Genomic DNA, 24,007 nt, shown 5'->3' on the forward strand with positions numbered 1-24,007 from the left:
TGAGAACTGTAGATCTATAATGATTTCCTGGGTTCTATTTCTTCTGTGCTTTCCTATAAGGAAATTTAAAATATTATGACTCATCATTAAAATAATCTGGTTTTAAAAGCTAATGTACCAGGTGTTTAACAGGGTAGGAAAACTCAAAAGAGTAAGAACAAGTTGCATTCTATGTAGATTGAAAATCGTGAAAGCAAACTACACAAGGCCATGAAAAAAGACCACAGTAAAAAAAAAAAAACAATCGTTACAACACTTGCAGCGTTCAGAACTGGAAAATGAGATTCTTCTAGGTAGTTATTATATCTTCCTGCAATGTAACTTCTGTTCTAAAGAATTCTTGCTCATTGAAAGTATAGTCTTCATTGCCTTTAACTTGGGGGTGGGATAAAGCTGATTTTGATAATTTTGCTCAGAAAATGAGCTTGAATGTATATTATTGGAAAGTAAAGGATGTACAGCAGATGGAAAGTAAATAAATTATACATTTTTCTTAGAAAAAGTAGAAGAAAAGATGAAAGATAGCATTAAAGAACCTGTTGAAGATCCTTTGCCTATGGAAACAGAAGAGGAAGAACCCAAAATTGAACCCATCAAGGAACTTATAAAGGAGGTAAAAGCTCTGATGTACATAAAGTCTAATTTGATATTTGTTTGTTCTTTTAATAACAAAGTGACATCAAAAGAAAGATAAACTAATACCACCTTGAAATAACTTATTGAACTTATTTGCCATTTAGATGGTTTCTAATGCTAACTGCATAGTTTTTACATTTTATCATCTTATTTAGAAGTATTGTTTAATATTATAGATTATATGAAGAAACAAAGAACAATGTTAAGATTTGTTCCAAAATATTGCAATTGCAGATATTGGGAGTATATTTTTTTATTACTTTATTAATTTTAAACACACACACACACACACACACAAAGAAAAGATACAAGTAAAACAATACACAACATATACAACATTTAAACGTAATGACTTATTTCTTAAGATAAGTACATCGGTAAATTACGTTTCTCAATATTTATATCCACATCTCACCTTATATAACGATATTTTTTAAAGTTCTATTTTAACTCTAATATGTCTCGTTTGGTACACGAGTTGGTTCAAATCTTTTAGGATCATCTTTTATTTGGTTTTCCTTTTCTCCAGCCATTGGTACCACTTTTGCCAAACCAGGTAGTATTCAGATTCTTCCTTTTCTTGGATTTCTTTAGTGAGTTTGTCCATCTCGGCACATTCCATTACTTTCGATATTATTTTATCTTGTGTTGGGATTTCTTCTGATTTCCAATTTTGTGCGAAGATGGTTCTCGCTGCGGTCAAAATATGTGTAATTAAATATATTGTTTCTTTTTCGTAGTTATTTGTGAATATACCTAATAAATATGTTTCCGGTCTTAGTGGTATTTTTTGTGCTGTTATTTCTTCAGTTGGGTTTTGATTTTATTCCAAAATTGTTTTGCTTTTGGGCATAACCACCACGTGTGGTAGTATGTCCCTTTTTGTTTTTTGCATTTCCAACAGAGTGGAGAAGTTCTGGGAAACATTTTTGAAATCCGTGCAGGGGGAAGATGCCATCTGTAGAACATCTTGTAGGCATTTTCTTTATATGATACTGATAGTGGGAGTATATTTTAAAATACACATTCAGTACTTTATATGTAGAAAACTTGCCAATTATATACTGCTCAAAAAAATAAAGAACACAAGCAGAAGACATCCGAGATCTGAATGAATGAAATAGCCTTATTAAATATTTTGTTCGTTACATACAGTAGTTTATATACATTGCTCAAACAACTAAAGGGAACACAAAACTACTGTATGTAACGAACAAAGTATTTAATAAGGCTATTTCATTCATTCAGATCTCGGATGTCTTCTGCTTGTGTTCCCTTTATTTTTTTGAGCAGTGTATTTTGAAATGTACAAATAAAGTGAATATTGGAAGCACAGAATTTAAATTTTATGAAATTTAAGTCTTGGTAGGTTTATTGCTGAGATTTTAATAAAAAGTGGGTTGGTTTAAGTGGTTATCTAAATAGAATTTAGAAATTCCTGCAGATCATGTGAGAAGTCAGCCTTTATTGATTTTCCTCATCAGTTCTCATCACCATTTGATATGTTCTGAAATGTACCAAATGGTAATGAGAAGCACTCCAGCACTCTTCCCCAGCAGAGTGGTGAATTAGTGATGATTGGTCTCCTATCTGTAGAAACATGGGCACTAGATTGGAAACCTTCCAGATGTAGGGGAACTTGTTTCATTAAGAAAGAAGGCTTAGCTCTAATTCGTTATTTTCTAAAAATGTGTTTAATTTTTATTCAGTCTCAGTATAAATGAACTAATCTAATCTAATTTAGAATGGTTGTAATGTTTGTGAAAGCATTTTTGATCTTGCACATATATCAGATCTAATATTTTTGTTTGTGACTATTTACACTAGATCTTGCACAAGTTATGTTACATTTATGTAATCATTAGTATAGGAATATGAACTGAATCCTATGCAAGATACAGAGTTTGTATAGACACAAATGTATATGATAATGTTAAATGTTAGGACCTTAGAGATCTCTTCCTAAAACAACAGCTTGGTATCTTCTGTGTAAATGGAGGAAAGGCAGTCCTGAAGACTACTTGCACTTTGAAACTACCATCTTAATTTCTTGTTTCATTGCAAGCCCACCTTTCTGCAGTGGAAAAAGTTAAAAATATCTAATGAAGATGCAATCCTTGATACAAGATATTTTGGTAGAGGTAACAGAGAAACTTTTAATTTCACAGATTACATGTTGTGGTGGGAGAAATGTTTCCTATCTATAGTAGGAAAAAAGTTATTGTTCTTTCTTTGCTAGTGTTGTATAAATAGTGACTGAATATTCAATCTTAATATTTCTCACCAGGAGCCCAAAGAAGAAGAAATGACTGAAGAAGAGAAAGCTGCTCAGAAAGCAAAACCTGTTGCTACTACACCTATACCTGGTACTCCTTGGTATGTAGCATTTGTTCTCAAATTGATTGTGTGGAGAAGGCAGTGACCAACCACTTTGATTTTGTTGGAAAAGAAATGGTAAAGTGCACCAAGTTTCCAGGAGTTGAACTCAATTTCAAGATTTTATTAGAAAAACTTTCTTAAAATTAGTGTTAGCTCTACTCTACATAGTCTATTTTGAAAAAAAGCATTTTCTTGCTTGTTAACTTTCATATAAAATTAAATATTATTTAAACCCTGCAACAATTATATAATATACTCTATATTTTTTTCTAGGTGTGTGGTGTGGACAGGTGATGAACGGGTTTTCTTTTATAACCCTACCACTAGACTATCAATGTGGGATCGACCAGATGATTTAATAGGAAGAGCAGATGTGGATAAAATTATTCAGGAACCTCCCCATAAAAAAGGAATGGATGAAGGAAAAAAACTAAGTAAGGCTAAAAGTCACTTATTCAATTAATTCTGACAGGTTATTTTTTTAAAATCTGCATTTGATATGAAGGGATATAATATAATATGGAATAGAAATAGTTGTGATTGGTTTGCAGTTTTGGGAATTATTTGTTAATACCTGTAAACTAGATCTGTGCCCTTTCTGGCTCCTTCAGGTAGCCAGGCATAGTATGAGCAGGTTGATTCAGGAAATTGCTAAAGCTTATCTGAGGGAAAGAGTAACACATACGTACATTTAAAATAGTTTATATTAAACAACAATCATCCTACTCAGTACCCTTTGCTTAATCTTCGGTCATCCATTTTTATGGAAGTCTGTTCAGAAAGAAGTGATTCATCTAAAAAGGATCCTAAAAGTAACATCAAAAACTGTCATGTTATGAGACAGAAATGGCATTGGTGGCCCTGGTTGATTATCCTTCTGAACTTAAAAGCTCCTGCTCAAGCAGCAGTTGAAGATTATATCGGGGGTTTGGTTTGCTTAGATTTTGCTGGTTACTAACCTACAGTAATTGTTGAGTTGATCACATATTTGCTCTATTGTTAACACTCTACATGAAATAGAGTGGAGAATTATCTACATGGAGATAATTCAGAAATTGCAATTGTTTCAAAGAACTGGTGAGTAAACCATCTTCATTGCAGAATAACACTGATTTTAAAGTTGCTATACTGGTTATACACTGCCCAGAATGTTTGAGAAAAATCACAAATAAAATAAATTGCAGAGCCTAATCATCCACATTTGATAGGGTGTATAACTACTAAGAATGCCTTTTCCCAAACTTTTCCACAAGGCATTTAAGGTACTAGGAAGGTAAAGAGCATCTTCTTCAGAAGATTTCAACATCTGAGTAGGTTCATGCAGGAGAAGATGACTTCTTAGGTAATTTGGTCTTAAATAATTTAAGTTTCTAGAGGTTATAAACAGTATTCTCAGTTATGACTGCAAATCATAATCTACCAAAGAAATTATAGCCTGGCTAGTGTATTTGTAAGACCTTTTTGAAATGTCTTCAAAATCAGCCTATGTAGATTATCGTATTGTATTGTGGTATAACGAACAGACCTAATTAGCTTTGGATGACTAAAAGAAGTCTGCGCCAAAATTGGCACTTATATTTAGAAGTTAAACCAGAAGTATTTCTAAAAGAAAAACCCGAATCTTCCGTGGAATGCTGCAGAAGGCTGAAGAGCTCTCTTTAGGAAGTATAGCAAGTTTTAAGTTGTTTCATTGCTGGGCAGTGTGGTGGGATCCCAGAAGTGGCTACCATTTTCCAAGTTACCATGGTTCATTGTGGCTGCTTGGAAAATGGAGGCCTTCCGGAAAGCCCAGCAATAAAGCAGCTTGCTATGCTTCCCTAACCCAAGCTCTGGGAATCTCCGAAAGGTAAGAGAGAAGGAGAGTATGGGTCCTGGTGGGGTGGAAAGCCAGGCCCATAGGGATCTAGTGGGAGAGATTCAGATATACAAGTAAATGTCTACAGGGGCGCTACAGCAGCAGTAACTTCAGGACCAGGTTGTAATTAGCTTTTGGAGGATCTGCCATAACTTCAAATGGCCACTAAGCAATTGGTCGTAAGGTGAGGATTACCTGTATTAATTAGCCTGGCACTAATTAATTATTTTTTGAAATTCATGTCGTCTTCAAGTATTTTCATTGAGATTCTTTGGTGGTCCTTGTATCCTGTAAAATAGTTCTGTATTGTTCAAGTGATAATTCGATTCAAAGGTAGTATTAGTCCTTTCATCAATTTGGATCTTTCTTGGAAAGAATAATAGCTTCTGGAAGCTATGCCACGCACTTTTTAAAAAATTATGTGGATTTTTAAATTTTAACTGGAATTTTAATTTAAATTCTTCAACTGTTGTTGAAGAAATATATTGAATTTTAAGATACTAAGATGCTAATGTAGAATAGTATTTTGTCTTTTAATTATAATATGGGATATATTTAATTTATAATGTGGGATTTAATTATAGTTAAGGCACCAGGCTAGAACCCAGGAGACTGAGTTCTGGTCCAATTTTTGCCATGAAAGCTGGCTGGGTGACTTTGGGCTAGTCACAGCCTCTTAGTCCACAACATCAGACAGGTGACAAGTTGGTCAATTCCTATCACATCCAATGGATCAAAACCCGGTTGATCTAAAAAAAAAAAAAAAAAAAGCAGATCGGCAGTTGTGGGAAAATGGGAGGAAGAAAATGTTCTTTAAAATTTGTATGTAGATGTTAATTAAGCATAACTAATACATTTGAATGATGATCTACAAAGTAAAAATAGGTATTTCTTTTACAGTGAAAGATGAGCATGAAATGTTAGAAGAAGCCAATGATGATGAGCCTATTAAAACAAAGAAGCGGAAGTAAGTTTCTATATGAAAGGAAGAATGCACATGATCAACTTCTCTATGACCATAAAGCTAAGTTAACTGTTTCTTATTTCTGAACTCAGAATGAAGTAGTAGTTGTCTGAGTATAAAAACAGATCATTGAAATGTAATATTGCTCCAAAATGAGTTTTGATGAAATTGATGGCATACAAGTTTGATAAATAAATGAACAGAATCCTACCATATGTTTTTATTTTATAGGAAAGAAGATAACAAAGACATGGATTCGGAAAAAGAGGCTGCCATGGAGGCAGAAATTAAAGCTGCTCGAGAAAGAGCCATTGTCCCTCTGGAGGCTCGAATGAAACAGTTCAAAGACATGCTCCTGGAAAGAGGGGTCAGAAACAATTCTCAGATTAAATTTATATGAATTTTTCAAAGTATTTCATTGTTTATGCTATCACTGAGGACCATTTCCTAAATTGATGAGATACATAAATTGCCATATGCTCTAATATAAAATAGTCTAAAAGGTTGGTCTCCAATCTTTCCTTTCTATTATTGAGAAAACTATTGTTCTACAGTTAGAGAATACTAAAAGAAACATAATCTGGATTCTTTTCAGTCAGAATTTAGACCAAAGTGTGAAATCAAAGCACATTAGTCACTCTTGTTTATGACTTTTAATGGAACCAGAAGGGAGAAAGTGTGACTATCCTGGTCCTGTTATATTGATTGATTGAATATAATTACATTAATTTGAATTTTATTTTAATCTTATTATATTAATATTGCTATATTAAGGTGATTATTTAATGTCAAAAACACATTTAGTACTGCTTGATTAATGAATAGTGTTTGCAATTAGGGAATAAATAAAATTTTCATTTTTGAAAGATCTGCCTGCACTTTGGTTAAGAACTAAGCATATTTGTAAGGAAACGTCTGGTTTTGGTGCACTTCTATGAAATGTCAGAATCTAATTGAGCTTTCAGAATCTTCCATTTTACATGCTACAGAGTTGATTGTATGCATAGTACTTCAATTTATGGGGAGAAAGTGGAATTTCTGATCATTCTGTAGAGACCTAAGAAAGCAAAGAAAGTCAGAACTTCAAGGCTTTCTTTTGATAAAGCAGTTTTTAAATGTCACACAGTAGTGGTCATTTTAATGAGTAATTAGATATGTGTTACTTCTCTGTAATTATGTAGAAGTTTTCAGAGCCAATTAGTGTGGAAATTGGCCCTGCTGACTTCCTGCAGTTCATCATCTATTAGTGATGAAACTGCTGTAAAGATTTCAGCTATAGCTTCTTTCTAATAGAAGTCCTGTAGATTTCAAGCAGAATTGCACAACTTGTATCTTTTTGCCTGAATTTAATTGCCTGCAAAATCATTACTTTTCCCCACTTTATTTCTTAAAGGTTTCTGCTTTTTCTACATGGGAAAAGGAGCTGCACAAAATTGTTTTTGATCCCCGGTACCTCCTCCTTAACCCCAAGGAAAGGAAACAGGTAAAAGAAAAGGTCTTTTAAATAAATTATGTATTATATTCATATAATAAAATACAAAAACGGGGTTTTTAAAGGTTGGAAATGTTTGAAAATATTTGAGGCTCTTTACAACAGTTTATTCTTCAATTGGACTTCTTTCATTAATATCTGGAAGGTTTTAAATGACTGAAGTTTAAATTATATAGAGGAAGGAGGAAAACTTCTAAAACACTATTTTCTATTGAGAAATAGAAGCTTCATCCTTCAACAAATTACATAGGTACTGCTTTGAATAGTTACAAACAAGAAATACTTATTTCAGATAAATTGCACCAAACTAATATCTATAGAAATAAATTAAAACACCAAACAAACCTTGATTACAAAAGATGCTGAATTACTGTAGTTAGATGAAAAACTTTCCAAAGAAGGATAAATTCTTCTAACATATGTCTCTGGAGATTCCCAATCATCCAGGTCATGGTTGTTCCAAAGATGCTTTTTTCAGGAGCCAGCTGGACTTTGAAGACATTTCACTTCTCATCCAAAAGGCTTCTTTAGCTCTGACTGGATGGTGGGGAATGGAAGGATTTATATTCCTTGCAGACACCTGGTCATTTGCATTCCTTTAGAGAGGTTTATCTGTGTCCTCAGGATCATCTGAGTAGTGCAAATGGATGTGGAGCCTTCTTGGCTGCAGGATGTTTTCTGCCCTGTGTCCCTTTCCTGTTAAAGACAGGCACAGGCTATTGGGGATGAGTCTGTTGTCCGCGTCTCAAACTGAAATCTTTTAACATATATAACATACATACATACATACGTACATACGTACATACGTACGTATATGTTTATGTACACACACACACAAAAACATACTCTAAAAGTTATTAATAGTCACCTCAGAATCAAGATGGAATGGGTATTTTCCATGCCAAATCATATGATTTATCTTAGATGTAACTTCATCTTACCCAAACTATTCATTACAACAACAACAATACTACTACTACTAATAATAATAATACTATAATTATTTTAGGACTGTGCAAAGCAATGAAAATAGATGATTCACAAGTGCATTAACCCAAAAGGAGCATCTCTCAAAGTGTCAGAGCTGCTGTGCCCTTCCCAAAAAGCAAACAGCTGCTTTGAAGGTTTTTCATATGAATGCATTTGAAGCATATTTTTTTCATTGACAGGTACAGTGGGAGTGTTTTCTTTGCATGTGTATGCGTGCAGAGATAACTATAGACAGCATTTGAAGCAGTTGTGCAAGCTTGCTAAGGATGCCTAGTATTTATTTTGAATAAATGTATTAAATTACAATTATTTATTGCATTACAGAAGAAATTATTTCTGCTCAGTTTTTAGATTGTCTGCTTCCATGTTGGTCTCCAGCTCTGTAGCCTACTCCGTGGGTCAGGGTCCTGTGATCTCTCTTAACATTTTCAGATAGTAGAGGAAGCTTGTTAGAGAATATTCCATTCATCTGACTTTGAAATTCATTACCTTTGGAAAATTTCCTTGACACATAAACTTAGATGCATTCTTCTTATTGAAAGCAAACATCTTTTTAAGTCTGTTTCTTTCTGTTACTATAATTTGTCGCATTAAAAAATAGCAGTAAAACTGCTTTTTATAGAATGGCCTGGTGTAAAAGTTATTACTAAAAGATACTCATTTCAGTGAATTTGAGATTCACTGTGCTGATTCCTTTATATTCTTTGGTATTTTGTTACATCATCACAAATAGGTAATCCTAGTCTTTGTTCTCTTGCAATAATGCTCCAAATTATATTTGCTATTTATTCAGGTATTTGATCAGTATGTAAAAACCAGGGCAGAAGAAGAACGCAAAGAAAAGAAAAATAAAATAATGCAGGCCAAAGAAGATTTCAAGAAAATGATGGAAGAAGCAAAGATTAATCCTAGGTAAGTCAGTGTCTTTCTCTCCCCCCCCCCTTTTATCAGATACCCAGTTTTAATTGTAACCTGAACTCTTAATACATGTTGACTTTCAGAAAATGAAAGAATCCTGACTGTTTCATGAGGATGAATTTACTAATTCTAGTAAACCATGCCTGTAATACTGTAATGTTTCCTAAATTTAGCTGACCATTGACAATCCTAATAAAGGAAATATATGATGTAATGGAGGACTTGCCCCCTTTTACACTATTAATACTGAATATCTTATAAGAACTGATGATGATAATACCTCACAGTATTTTTTTAAAAATCTATTTGACCTACTTCAACAAACTACATTTTCCTGGATCCTTTTGCCATCCGATTGTCAACAAAGGGAAAGACTTATGTGGTCATTCAGCTAGTTGGTTATAGTCTTATTGTTAATGTCCAAGTGGGTTTCTTCAGACAAATCATATTGTACACAGGATACCTTTAATACATTGTTAGACTGTATGTAATTATTACTTTTTTAGAGAACTGTTCAATTTTATTTTACCTAAACTAGTTAGGAATTAGTTTGCATTAACTCTCAGTTCTTTGCTATCTACTGGCTTATTTTCAGTTGTTGCGTTTATTTTGCTTGAATTGATTTACTATCCTCAAAGACCTCTTTGATTAGGCTTCTGATCCTTAATACTGTTAATTGGGATTATGCTCCACTGAACACAGATGAACTGAATTTTGAATCAGTAAGCATATCTTTACATTGAAGTTCTGGAATACAATAAAATTGTATTTTTTAAAAAATAGTTTAATATTTGGAATAGCTGTAATACTGAATTTCAATATAATTGTTTTAGTATAGTTGTCCTTTTTTATAATTTAATCTCAGTAATTCCAAATTGCCTTTTATATTTCAAAGGGTGTAGAATAAGTTAGCTCTGATTTGTCCTTTTGTGAATAGAAAGCCTTCTTTCCTTGATGGAAGGGCCCAAATCAAGGAGGGATTGCTGCTGGAAAGAGGAAATATAAGGAAATGTTAACTTCCTCCAGTAGGAGAATTTCACTGCAAGTAGTCTGCATCAAATCTATTACTATATACTTATTGTTTGGTTTTGATAATCAGTAAATAAGATAACTTTTGTATGTCATGTCATTATAGTGTAGCTTCCCCCCCACCCCCTTTTTAGTTCAAGGTAATGAAGATGTCCCTTTGGACACTTGCATTCCTTGAAAGTCAACTCTGTATTTTCTGTGCTTACAAATTTATGCCCAGACTTGTTTTTGCAGGTCATTTTCTTTAGCATAGGCTTAAGTTCACTTCTAAATAATAGAATAAGCTACCAAATTCTTCTCTTGTTTTAATTTACCCTACAGCAACAGTAGGCGGGATTTCCCAAGTCTAATTATTTCCATGCTGTGATGAAAACATTCATAGGATTATAATGTCTCACGTAATCTCGGGGTCAGATTAGCATCAGATCTTGGAAAAAGCACAATAATGGTTTTTTTTTAAAGGTAAGTGGCAGTATTATATCTACTGCACGTCTGAAATTTGGAATCTGGCCCTGAAGGTGAGAATATCTTGTAGCAAAACTACAAAACAAAGTGTAAAGCTTGGCAGATACTGCTACTAATTTCACACCTGGTACAATTGGATGGCAAATGAGTACTGTTAATTTTTTAATTCATAACCTTGAATTCCAGGACCAGTGAATAAGGAATTTCCATTCAACAACTATTGTGCGGTTGCTGGAAATTTTATTCTATATGTATTCTCTTTATAAATCAAAAATCTGTAAGGCTGTCCTTGCAAATTTTTGATGAAATCAAAAGAGCTGCCCTTTTTTTCATGAAAATAAATATTTTACCTCTTGGTCATATATCTGAAGAGAAGATAATTACGTAATAGTGTTTAGTACACACTTTGTAGCAGAACAAAGATGTGTTTAGAATACATTTCCAGTTAAGAAAGCTCTGCCAAATCAGTACACTTACCATTTTTTACAGAACTACTTTTAGTGAATTTGCAGCCAAGCATGCTAAAGATTCACGTTTCAAAGCAATTGAAAAAATGAAAGACCGAGAGGCCTTGTTTAATGAATTTATCACAGCAGCAAGAAAGAAGGAAAAAGAAGATTCGAAGACCAGAGGAGAGAAGGTAAGATTTTCATATGAAGATCATAAAAACAGTATGAATGAGAGGGACTCATGCTAGGCTTCCAGGTTCCCATTACCACTACTTTCTTCTGCCTTTTGGCTCATAATTTTGCATCTATACTCAGAAGAACATCATTTCCTAGAAGATGTATATTTTGCCTCCTTCTTCCAGAATCAAGATCTTAGTTTTAAATTGCTGGGGGTAAAGACACATCTTGCTAATCAAACCATTGCTAACCAAATCTTTAGTTCTGTGTATCAGATTCTGAGACCTCCTTGTGGGCAGATTTTAAATGGCATTCTGCCTAAATGCTAATATTTTATTGTTGTTGGTTTTTTTAAAATCTTCCACTAAATATGTTTTAGTTTGGCTAGTTATCAAAATTAAAGGTCACCTATCAAAAATTAATGAATTCCAAATGTCATTTGTCTGCACTGTCACTTCAGGAGACAAAGTGCATATCACTGGGGAAGGCAGATGCATGAATGTTCTCAGCAATATTAACATTAAAATGTGTAGAAGCTTTTTTTAGAATCCCACCTAACTGGGTGAATGAAGGAAAAACATATCTAACTAACCTTTAATTGAAATCAATATAAGTTCCTGGTAACAAAAAGATATGTGATATATCATGCAAAAGCTGTCATTCATAAACATTTCGTAAGTTAAAATGATACATATTGTTTTCAACTTTTTTTTAAAAAAAAATAATTTTCTTATAGGTCTTAAATAAATTTCATAGTAGTTGTAGTTCATTCTCTTAATTTGCTGCTATTACTGTAATTGTTATTCCTGCTGTGCCTATTGTTCAGAAGTGCTCTATACATCGCACTGCAGTTCACCCTTATAAAGTGGATATGTAAGTACTGTTAAAATATTGCAAATAAGGAACTAGGGTAAGAATGACTAGCTTAAGGCTTCGTGGTTTAGTTTATGGGAGATAAGAGATTCAAATGGAAAATTTCCTGATGCATTGCCATAGATTCACATATCTAGGAATAAAACCTATTGAACTTAATCACAATTTACTTTAGTGTTGATATGGTAGTATTAGTGTCCATCAATGGATTCTCTTTTCCTCTTGTACTTCCCTCACTCTGATCTGAAGAGGTGGGGAGCCCTCTTGTGTATGGAGGGAACACATAGAGACCTTCAGGTGGGTGGAAAGCAAGAAAACAGGAATGCTCAGTGATCGTTCTTTGACCAATGCTAGATATAGCAATTAGTCTTCATACAATATCAGTCATCAGCTGTCTAGAGGCGAATATGTGAAATCTGAAACCTCAACCTAAACTACAGTTTGTTCTATAATTATAGTTTAAAAATTACTGTTGCATCTTAGCCATAATCATCAATAAATTCTTTAATATTGCATGAACAACATCAGTAATATTTTGTGTTAAATATTGCATTTATCTTTGTATTTGAAACTAATTATTTCTTTTCTCCCAAAACCTCTTGTAACCATTTTATGTATTCTGTTTTGTAACAAGTGGATAGATTTTACAGTTTTGTGCTGTGCGGCCTGTCAATCAGTTCAGTCTGACAGCTGTCAATCACTGACACGCAAAGTATTATGGGATTCCCTAGTGAGGAAAGAATTGGTATCTCTGTGTGGTGACTTTAGCCTCCCGCAGTTCCGGTACTTTACATTTTTTTCAGTTTTTTTCCTTGTGAAGTGATGAGAGTTGTACCCAGAATGTGTAATCTGCCAAAAAAAACCCCAGTCCTTCTAAATACACAACAGTGTTTTCTGCCTTGCTTTTCTTATTTTACAAAGAATAACTAAATGTTAACAAGAAATGTGCCCCACAATGTTGTGAAGCTTTCTCAGCCAGTTTATCAGAAAATAATTTTATTGCATGATTTCTCCATAAACCCTTTAAAGTAAGGATTGGAAACAGCACACTTTGATTAATTGCTTATCAGTATTTTATAATTCTGTTTCCTAGAGAATCTTCAAATTAAAGAAAATAATTAAAGGTGAAAGAAAGAAAATAGTATATCATGCAGTCAGATTTTTATGTTGAAATAGATTGAAAATGTTCCATTGAAAGCTTCTGTTGCTTAACCATAGGATTTGGATAATATGAAAGAAGACCTGCACATTGCTTATGGTAGGGGAGGGGGCAACAACCACATATCCTAGAAACTTCTTTGCCTTTCCAACAAACATTAGAATTTAAAGTGGAGAAAGCAAAGATTGCATCAGTCTCTTCATTATTATACCCACCCCATTATGCTGCCCTCTCGAAATATGTGACCCTTACTCTTATTTAAAGTAAGAAATTATTTCAGAGGATTATCATATTAATACCTGTCTAAACAATTTCATACCCTATCCTTTTGATTTGAAACACTTCACTTCTCTTCCCCAAGCAGGAATGTGTATATCTGTGTGTGATTTCTTCTCTGCTCTTCCTTTAATGTTAAAGTTGAACAGCTTTTAAGTAACATCTCCTGCACAAAACTACAAATTTTGTGACCTTTCAGCAATGATGCTAAATTAAAATATTAGTTGTCAGAATTTATTTCCTTTATTAGATCTGAGTACTGCAAATACTTTTGACCCTTTTACTCCCTCTCTTTTGGGGCAGGACCACAAAAATAACATACGGCTAGGAGATGAGAGCTTCTGTTTCTATAGAAACAAGGATACATGCTGGGTGAATGATGGACACGATTTACTTTATAGTTGTAATATCCCGAGTCTTTCTAAAATGATCTCCCAATTTTATTTTGATTTGACTACCAACATAGTATATTAAGTCTAAGAGCTGATATAAAAAGAAATAAGAGAAGTAGCATTTATTCATAAGTGTGCTCATTCAATTATCCTTATTTTAAAAATAGGACAGAACTGTAATTTTCTTACATCTGGCTTAGAAAGCTTTATATTTCAATACTACTTATATGTTTAAGTTCAACTTTGAAATAATAGATATTGTGTTGGATCCAGAGAGAGAAATGTGGAACTTTGCTGATAACAACACTTTCCTGGTCTCTCCCTCCCACTATAGCACTATATGCTCTCTCTAAAAATTCAATCCGGGGATCAAGGGATCCTTTCTAATTCTGTGTGATAGACTCCCAATGCTATAGTAGGACAGGGAAATCAAGAACAGTAAATAAAGTTGCCTAACACAAAAAAGCAAGATATCTCTGGACCCAAGCCACATAAAAAAAAAAAAAAAATAAGGATGTTGCAAATCTTCTTAATTATATGCTTCTGCGATTGATGGACGATTTACCAAATTGCTGTATACAAGGCATTTATTTTCTTTTTTAATTTGATTTTCTACTGCAAAAAAATCATTGATGTACTTGTATGTGAGGATACTGTGCTAATAACCAAATGTCAATATTGAGGAATATCAACAGACTATTAGTATTATGCCCTTTATGTAGACATAACTAATGATAAAAGGAATCACAAATGCAAATTTTAATTGACCAGTGAAGGTGCATCAACTGGTAATAATAAGCGCACAAGATTTGGTTTTCTTAAATGTGCCTTTCTCCAGCCTTGCACTTCTGGATGTACTAGACTACAGTTTCAGCATTCCTAGTCAGTATGGTTGAGAATAATGGAAATTAAAGCCCAGTAAATCTAGAGGACACTAGAGTAAGGAAAATTATTACAACACATTAAAAATGGAGTTTACCTTTATCATTATATCCCTGTATAATTCTGGATGTATGGGAGAAATGGAATAGTCTAGTTAGGCTAATTCATTGAATGTAGAAGCCAGGGTAAAATCTTTTCTGTCTTGTACCAAAAAGTGTGTGAATGTTCTGAAAGGTGTGACCGTTGCTAATTAACAAGATAAAATTACTGAGCTCACTAAAAAGCTCTGTCCCATGGATCATAGTTTGTATTATGTGTGAATAAGCTATTCATGTGATTTAGGAACTATATGAATTGCAATGCACTAAAAAAGAATTCTTTGCTCTACTGCAATTAAAATTCCTGCACCCATAACTCATTGATTTAGATAGATTATAATGCAAAATTGAATTAGTGTGGATGTATCAGAAGCATCCATTATGTATCTTATATGTGGTGCATGTGTGTATAGATAGATATGTGCATATATACATACATATACAGAGCCTAAGATTTTGCAAGCATCTCTGTTGAAGAAAATCCTTTGAATTCTTAGGAGTATGGGATAGAAAAGAAAGAAAGCCTATATTTGTTTGCAAAATAATTATTTTATGAAACACATCAGTGTAGGCTGAATTCTATGTATCTACTGATTTCTAGTTATTTACCAATTAAAGAAGGTGCCATAATTTACCCATATTTTCTTTAAAAATTATGGAAAATCCATATTAAAGCAAATATATGATTATTAAATTCTAATACAATAGAAATATACCTATGTTCTTTGTTTTAATTTTCAGTCAGATAGCCACATATTGTCTTATTAGCCTTCAGTGAAATTTAGCTGTAACTGTTGAACAGATTTTTAAACTAAATCTCTAGCTTCTATTATCCCTAATGTCCATGAAAGATTAACTTACTCATTTTATTGCACATATATAAATGTTGATGCTTTATTCCTAAACCAGAAACTCGGTGAATGCAGTATTTAAAAATGTACTAATAAGCCAAGGCTATATATTCTATCAAATATTGCTTCTGTGAAATAATAGCTGGTATTCAGAAGTACTGTTTGCACATACATGTATTCTAGGAAACTCAGTACAAGTGTGGATACTCAGGCAGCATTCCCTGTATTTCCTTAAAGAGGAAAAATGCACAATAATATTTATTTTCATTACATGATTTATTTATATCAGCCTTCCCCAATATATGCACCTTCCAGATTAATAGTTATTTTTTATAGTTAATACAGTTACCCAAATTATAGTTAAACTTCTGCAGTTCTCAGCAGTGACTAGAAAATTGTGCACGTTCTAACTCCACCTATCCAAATGATACCCAGATTGCAGAAAGTTGCTATATGTATTCATTCTTATCATGCACATATATGGCCTCTTTCAGTAATTATATAGATTAGCCAGGCTGTCTTCACAGCTTGGCTTGTTTGTGCACTTATTGAAGTGCTAATACAGAATAGTAGGGTATACCAGCATAGTATAAACTTGTTAAGAAATATTCTAGTATTGAAGCAGTTCTCTGACATACATGTAAACGTAGCCATTACTACTGTTCCTTAATACTCTAATGACTCAGTTTCTAATTAAACTAATTTTTCATTGCGGTAAGTTTATTGCTTTTTTTAAAATTTTGGAATATTTGAAAAGCAAAATGACTTTATTTTCCTCCCCTTTTTCTTTTGTCTTTTATTTAAAATCATAGATTAAAATGGACTTCTTTGAACTGTTATCTAATCACCACTTGGACAGTCAGTCTCGCTGGAGTAAAGTGAAGGACAAAGTAGAGACTGACCCTCGCTACAAAGCCGTGGATAGCTCTTCGCAAAGGGAGGATCTTTTTAAACAATATATTGAAAAAATAGCCAAAGTATGTGTGCCAGTGACAACACTGTTTACATTTTTTTAGTATTTCACTGTAGGATCAATTGGTATAGAATTTGAAGTACTGTTTTGTGGAATGCTGTTTTTAGAATTCAATTAATTAGTGCTAAGCATTGTTTGTATTCTCAGACTAGTGTTTTTATCCTATTTTTGCTAAAATAACAATTTCAAATGAAAGAATGCATTCTGAAAGGGAAAAGCAATAATTAGGAACACTTGTGGGCATATATAGAGAAAGATCTCTTATATAGTGATCCAAGGATTTATTTATGCTCTTAACACTTTCTAAAAATATTTTGAGTTAAGTCCTCAAACTTGCAATTTATAGTTTGAATAGTCACAAGAATAAATTCTTGCAAGGTTACAGTAATTGTAAAATATATCAGTGTAATCCCTGAAGCAATGTCAAATTAATTTAAACACAAAAGATCCTTCTGTGATACCTATCAGTGATCTAGCAGCCAAAAACTTTCATCCTAAGCATTGTGTCCTAAATGCCATCAATTAAGATGGCTAGTGCTTCCTCTGGAAAGAAGAGTTCTGGCATTTGGATTCTCCAATTTGGAAATCCCTGCTTCTTCAAACTATTTATTTCCGATACCAAGTTGTATCATTTGTTGAACTATGTATACTTTAGTTCTCCTGTATAATCTTATTTTATATAAGTAGACAGTATGTTCAGTTGGGATTGAGAATGGTTTTTTGGTTATCTCCCAGTCTTCATACCATTTTTCATATACTTTGATGAAGTGATGCTCTACATATCCCAGCTTCAGGAACATATTGTAGCTATATGATAGTATTTTCTACTTCGCTCAACCTTAACTACAACCCTAGTACTGTCTTACATGCATTAGACAATTTATAATTATTTAGCTATTTTGGTGGAATAAATGGTTCCTTATTCATGGATTTAGGATTCTCAAAATGCTTGATTATACCAGATACAGTTTTTAACACATCTCTCTATATAGTTTATGTAACTAACCTAATATGTAGACGATTTTGCATTTTTGATTTATTATTATAAACTTTTATTCATTAAACATGAAACTCAGTCAACTGAACATTTAAAAATGTATCACAAATATCATTGACTGGCTCTGATAGTTGATACGGGTTGCTGCCATTTTTATTATGATTATGATTTCATGAATATTTGATATATTTGTATCAATTTAGTATATTAATGTTAGGGGTTTTTCTATTTTCTTTTTTTTTTTGTATATTTTCTCTTTTTAAGTCAGAAAAAGACTAGAAGATGCAACACAAATATCATAATTCTGTCATTGTGGATCATACTTTAAGTATATTGGGTTTTTTGCTTGAATTTACTTTTGTTAGTACTTTTATCTATTAGCCTAATATAAATGCAGTATGTGTGCTTTGGATTGCATTTCAGAATGTAGACTCTGAAAAAGAAAAAGAACTGGAAAGACAAGCACGAATTGAGGCAAGCTTGCGTGAACGAGAGAGAGAAGTTCAAAAAGCTCGTTCAGAGCAGACAAAAGAGATTGATAGAGAACGAGAACAGCACAAACGGGAAGAGGCTATCCAGAATTTCAAAGCGCTCTTATCTGATATGGTGAGGGTTTTTTTTGTGTTGAAAAGCATTTATCTGATATGCTGAAGTTTCTTTGTATTAAAATTGATTGTGTAATTTTAACAAAGTAATTTTTGAAGTGCTGGCAAGGCTGGTGTGAACATGGATTCCTCAATCACATAGCATGGAGGACAAATCTAGATTAGCTGCTGCTTTAGTATATAGTATCAGCACTTTTCAGTATATGATAATGAAATATTTGTTTTCTTCTGCTAGGTACGATCTTCAGATGTGTCATGGTCCGATACAAGGAGGACACTCCGAAAAGATCATCGTTGGGAATCTGGCTCCCTTTTGGAAAGAGAAGAGAAGGAAAAACTTTTTAATGAACACATTGAGGCACTTACAAAGAAGAAAAAAGAACATTTCCGGCAACTTCTAGATGAAACTTCATCAGTAAGGCTAATATGTCTTATATTTTCCCCGGACATTAATGTCATAATTTTGTGGTTCCTTAGCTCAATTTATGTTCATATCTTAATGATATTATTCTTCAGAGAAATTAGTGTCTTCCAATTAACCATTATTTTAAGATTCACAAAATCTGGAAACCATTGCTGATAGACTAGAGCAAGCCTATACTGCACTTCTACTTCTAAGCTAAACCATAGGAAAAAGGTAGTTGAGGGATTTGTGTAAACATTTTTTTGTTCCCTTTTAGTGTTTTAAGGGCTGGAGATCTCAGGAATGTATGAACCAATCACTGGCAAGAGAGGGAATAGATTTGATCCTGTATGTATCGCTATACTTAAAACAACTTACCAATAGGTGCAGTGGCATATACTAATATAAATAGTATCAAGGTAAATGCCTCACATTTTATTTATTTTAAATACTGTTAATGAATAATCTCAGATTATCATCCTTTTAAAAAGGTTTGGACAGTAAAATAAAATTCAGCTCAACCTGCAAATTACCTGATTCATAGATCTGTGAGCTCCATTAGTATCTTCTGTAATTTCTTAATGAAATAGAACCATCTATGCTTTTCCATCAATGAAGGAATGAGGAGAGAGAGAAAGGGAACATTGGGTAATAAAATAGGCAGCACATCTATGTGTATGTAAAAGCCATGCAGTGGAAGCTGGCCTCGCATAACAGGGAGTTCTTTTATCTTGCACTATTTAAATATTCTATTATTGTGACACCATAGTCACTATTCATTAGTCACTGAATAGTGCTAGTTTAGACTTAAGTCTAAAAGGACTTGGAAAGAGTGTAGTGCCTGTTCGCAACTCTTTAAAAGAGCCATGCCTTTTCCTGGGATGCATGACAGGTTGGTGATTATGGGTAGATGGGGATGCAGCTGCTTTAAATTGCAGATAATCCTTTATTCGTGGCCATGTACACTTAAAATTTAAATACTTCATTCATTAAACATGCAATTTTTCTGTTTTTTTTTTCTTTCAAAGATTACCTTAACATCAACATGGAAAGAAGTAAAGAAGATAATTAAAGAAGATCCGAGATGCATTAAATTCTCTTCCAGTGACAGAGTAAGAAACTTGTACTGGTTTGCCCTGAGTTTTTGTCTTACTGTTTAAAAGTAAATATAACAACCTCCTCTTTATATGTTTTTTCCTCAAGAAATATATATATATAATCTGGCAGAAATTTCTAGTGATTATTTCTATTTCTTTAAATGCAGAAAAAGCAAAGGGAGTTTGAAGAATATATCAGAGACAAATATATTACAGCCAAAGCTGATTTCAGAACACTTTTGAAAGAGACCAAATTTATAACATACAGGTATGCTATAAGATACAGTACACGAATGGTTTTCTTCATTTCTGTATTGTTTTTATCTTAAATGACTAATATGGGATAATACTTTGTTAATATTGTAGGACTTTTGGTTTAGCCTCTTTTCCAAAAATTATAGATGTACCAGATTATGAGTTAGTGATAGTGATTTACTATTGATAGTGTTTAACATTGATATTTCTGGAAATTGAATGGAATACTTTATTTGACACACAAGGAAATTTGTGTGTGTATATTGTGGGGACTAAATCATTTTTAATTATACAAAAGGAATATATATATAGGAATATATATTCAGCATGATATGGATTTATTTCTTAATAGAAGAGGAAAGGCAGGTACTTTATATGTGGCCACTGAATTAGATCTAGATGTTCTGCTTCCTGAAGAGCAGTCTTGTAAGTAAAAAATGGCCCCAAACCTAAAGAGTTTCTTCAAGCGTTAAGATTCTTAAACCTTCCTTATGACATCATGGTATGGCAGTACACAATCTCTTTCTCAAGAGAAATTGTATTCTCCTCCTCCTGCTTTCATTCAAGTTTAAGAGATCAGCAGTCCTAAAAATCAAACTAATGCTGCCTAAATATTAATGAGATTAATTTGATCCTAAAGATTAACCTGGGCTACCATTAGGTTATGGGAATATGTTTCCTATAGTGGTGTTTGGTTACAAAGTGACAAATCTTTTCCCTATTTACATTTTTACAGTTTAAATTAGTGCTAATTTTAAACCTTATAGCTCTCAAAACTGAAGCCTAACCCTGTATATAGAGCATAAGCAATGACAGGGCAATTTTTAAAAAAGCCCCTAATACTTTGCTTCACTTCAGGCCTGAAGAGGCAGTCTTTTAGGTAACCCCGAGAATTTTTTAATCCTCATGTTATTATTTTTATAAATAACTCAAGGCAGTGAATCCATCTAATATTCCTTCCCCCTCCTGTTTTCCCAACAACCACTACCCTATGAGGTAAATTAGACCGAGAGAGTAACTGGTCCAAAGTTGCTCAGTTGGCTTGCATGTCTAAGGTGGGAGTAAAATACAGTTTCCTGGTTTCTAGCCTTGTTAACTGGATGCTTGTCCACGAGTATTATTACCAAAATTCTAGTTCATTTGTGTAACATCCACTAATTTGATGATAATGATAATCTTTAAATTGAATTGCAGATCCAAAAAGTTAATCCAGGAATCTGACCAACACCTGAAAGATATAGAAAAGATATTACAGAATGACAAACGTTATCTGGTATTAGATTGTGTGCCAGAGGAAAGGCGAAAACTCATCGTATCCTATGTTGATGATTTAGATCGCAGAGGTCCCCCTCCACCTCCTACAGCTTCAGAACCTACAAGGCGAACAACAAAATAATTATAAAATATTATTGAGCAAAAGATTTATGTTAAATCAAGAAAATTGCATGAGCCATCTGTCAGGTCTAATCATATACATTACCATGAACCTATTGCAAAACCATCCAGGAAGCAACATTTATGAACATTAAGCAGTCTCTGTACAGAGAGAATATTTGCATTATTTATGCTTTTTCTCTTTGTTGCATGACTGACAAATATTCTAACCATGCAACTATTTCCAGTGATTTTTCAATCCTAGAACAATACAATATTTAGGTACAAGGCTTGGATATTGGTAGCATTTGGAAGTGTTCTTCCTGACAGTGTTACATGTCAAAGCCATGGGAAAATTGACATATGACTTGAAGTTGAGAACTGTAAAAATACCCCACATGTCCTAACGGGAGAGCTAATGTCATGTACTCTGAGGATTAATCTATTGAGTGCAGAAGACCATAGTGAGATAATGCCCTTTGGTGAACCTGGAAAGATAGGGCCTAATCTTTTACTCATGTGTGACTTTTCCTGCATAAATCAGGACTAACTTCATTAATGCCCGATCCAGCATGAGAGGAAAATAAAAGTGCAGTGACCAAATTATATAAACACCATTTGATCTAGTTAACAAGCCTGCCTTGATGGCTGCTCTCTTCCCTGTCCCCCCTTCCCTCCTCTATCCCCCACCCCTGGTTAGGTACAATCAAGTGGCTTTGCCTGGTAGTTTGGTAATGTTTTGCTCTGAAATGAAAATACACAGGAGTAAAAAAGTTGCCAGGACAGCATGGTTGTACAAAAACATTTTTATTTACTATTAAAATGTCTCTTATCTGCTTTGGATTAGAATATGGATTTTTTTTCCTGGATATTTCTTGTAAACTATGTTTCTGTTTTGAATGTTAAACTTGTGTTTCTATAGTTTAATTTTGAAATGTTGGGATTGTTCAGTTTATGTATTTGAACGACAATAAACCAACCATTTTTATATATGCATTGTACATATTAGTAATTGCGTATTACATTCTAAAGATAAAATTATATAATCACCTGAAATTCCATTAAAAATGGAGAAAATCAGTTATATTTGAAACTGCTGTGGATGTATATACTCATTTTTGCTTTACAGATCATGTAATCCTTATATTAATACTAAGAGTATAGCTGTAAAGCTTTCTATTTAATTTTGTCTCTGAACATTTTAAAACGGTTGATGAATGCTTGAGACCTCTTTATGTGCATATGTGTGCTGGGTTGGCAGCATGTGTCCTTGGATTTGGCTAGCCATCCTTATGACTTTTGGTACAAATAACCAATATTCTCATATTTCTAACCAGAATGAACTTTGGGAAGATGCTTCTTGGTCTTTTTAGTTCTTCCCGAACAGTAATTTCAGAAAACACTTGCTGAGCATTTCACCGTATTTCCAATCTTCAATGTTTTTTGTCCCCCATACTGCTCCACATTACTTCAGAAAATAATTGATGAAATTATCCACATGTTTGGTAGTGGATGTCATTCAATAAAATCACCCTCATCTCTCTTTTTTCTTTTTCTTTTTGGCTTTGCTTTCTCTCCTCTCCACTCCATTTTAATTTTGTGTCTGAGACCAGTAGTAAGTTGGATGTCCGAAGATTGAAATGCAATACCAACCGCACAAAATTCTCTTATTTATTTGCATTGTTTAAGAGTCCCGCATGTTTTGAATGCCATTGTACCTCTAAAAGGAATCCCATAAGCAGTCGAGTTGTTTGTGAATAGTGTCTATATTCCAGGATAGTTAGGCTGTACTTTTGGTTAGACTCTGTGTGCTTAGGTTGGAACTAGGTCCATTTCTGAAGATGGCAATACTTAATTTGCAAGATATGGGACTATATTTGAAAAAATGCTTGATACAAAACAGCATTTAAAGTGCCAACAGGAACTCATTTATTGGTGAATACCAACATTTGTTACCAGCTTCACTAATTTCAGTGTTAGTTCAAAGTGCTAATTCTAAGTATCTTGGGGCCTAGACAAAGGAAAAAATTCAAATAGTCCAAAATTGTAATTTAATTTAACCACATCTCTTGAATTCGAAATGAATCAGAACACATTTATATCATGAATTTCACAGGTGGAACAACACATAATTTGCAATACATCAACAATTTCTGATTCTTAATGAGATGTTAATCATGGCAATAACATTGTTTTTCACTTATTCTATAATATGCTTTCTCAAAATGGTGGGGGTGGGTGTGGGGCTATAGATAATGTTCAGTTTAGATGCTTATCAATGCAAATTTATAGTCTTAGAAAAAAAATATTTTAAAAAATATTTTAAAATATTAAAAACCGCATAACTTGGAAATAAATGAAGAATTTAGGTGCTAAAAGAAAGCTTAAAAATTGGATGCATCTTATCCACCGATGGAC

General features: G+C 33.3%; 1 protein-coding gene across 6 annotated transcripts in view; it reads left to right on the forward strand.

Moving 5' to 3' along the window:
- The window catches only part of TCERG1 (transcription elongation regulator 1), a 42,367-nt gene extending 19,788 nt beyond the window's left edge, over positions 1–22,579 (forward strand). For 3 of the 6 annotated variants that reach the window (XM_070937348.1, XM_070937351.1, XM_070937349.1), the window contains 14 exons: positions 498–613; positions 2,924–3,012; positions 3,289–3,449; positions 5,756–5,837; positions 6,066–6,201; positions 7,228–7,317; positions 9,110–9,228; positions 11,218–11,368; positions 16,698–16,862; positions 18,279–18,461; positions 18,696–18,875; positions 19,892–19,975; positions 20,128–20,228; positions 21,410–22,579. In XM_070937348.1, the coding sequence (XP_070793449.1) occupies positions 498–613; positions 2,924–3,012; positions 3,289–3,449; positions 5,756–5,837; positions 6,066–6,201; positions 7,228–7,317; positions 9,110–9,228; positions 11,218–11,368; positions 16,698–16,862; positions 18,279–18,461; positions 18,696–18,875; positions 19,892–19,975; positions 20,128–20,228; positions 21,410–21,611 (1,859 nt within the window). In that variant the 3' untranslated portion in view covers positions 21,612–22,579. Of the gene's footprint in view, positions 1–497; positions 614–2,923; positions 3,013–3,288; positions 3,450–5,755; positions 5,838–6,065; positions 6,202–7,227; positions 7,318–9,109; positions 9,229–11,217; positions 11,369–16,697; positions 16,863–18,278; positions 18,462–18,695; positions 18,876–19,140; positions 19,283–19,891; positions 19,976–20,127; positions 20,229–21,409 lie in introns of those variants that run through there. The other 3 variants (XM_070937347.1, XM_070937352.1, XM_070937353.1) reach the window with 2 other exon arrangements.
- Positions 22,580–24,007: the final 1,428 nt, after the last annotated feature.

The sequence above is a fragment of the Pituophis catenifer genome, unplaced genomic scaffold (genome assembly GCF_029215685.1).
Source record: "Pituophis catenifer annectens isolate HBS135680 unplaced genomic scaffold, rPitCat1.0.hap2 SCAF_2, whole genome shotgun sequence".
Classification (NCBI taxonomy): Eukaryota; Metazoa; Chordata; class Lepidosauria; order Squamata; family Colubridae; genus Pituophis; species Pituophis catenifer.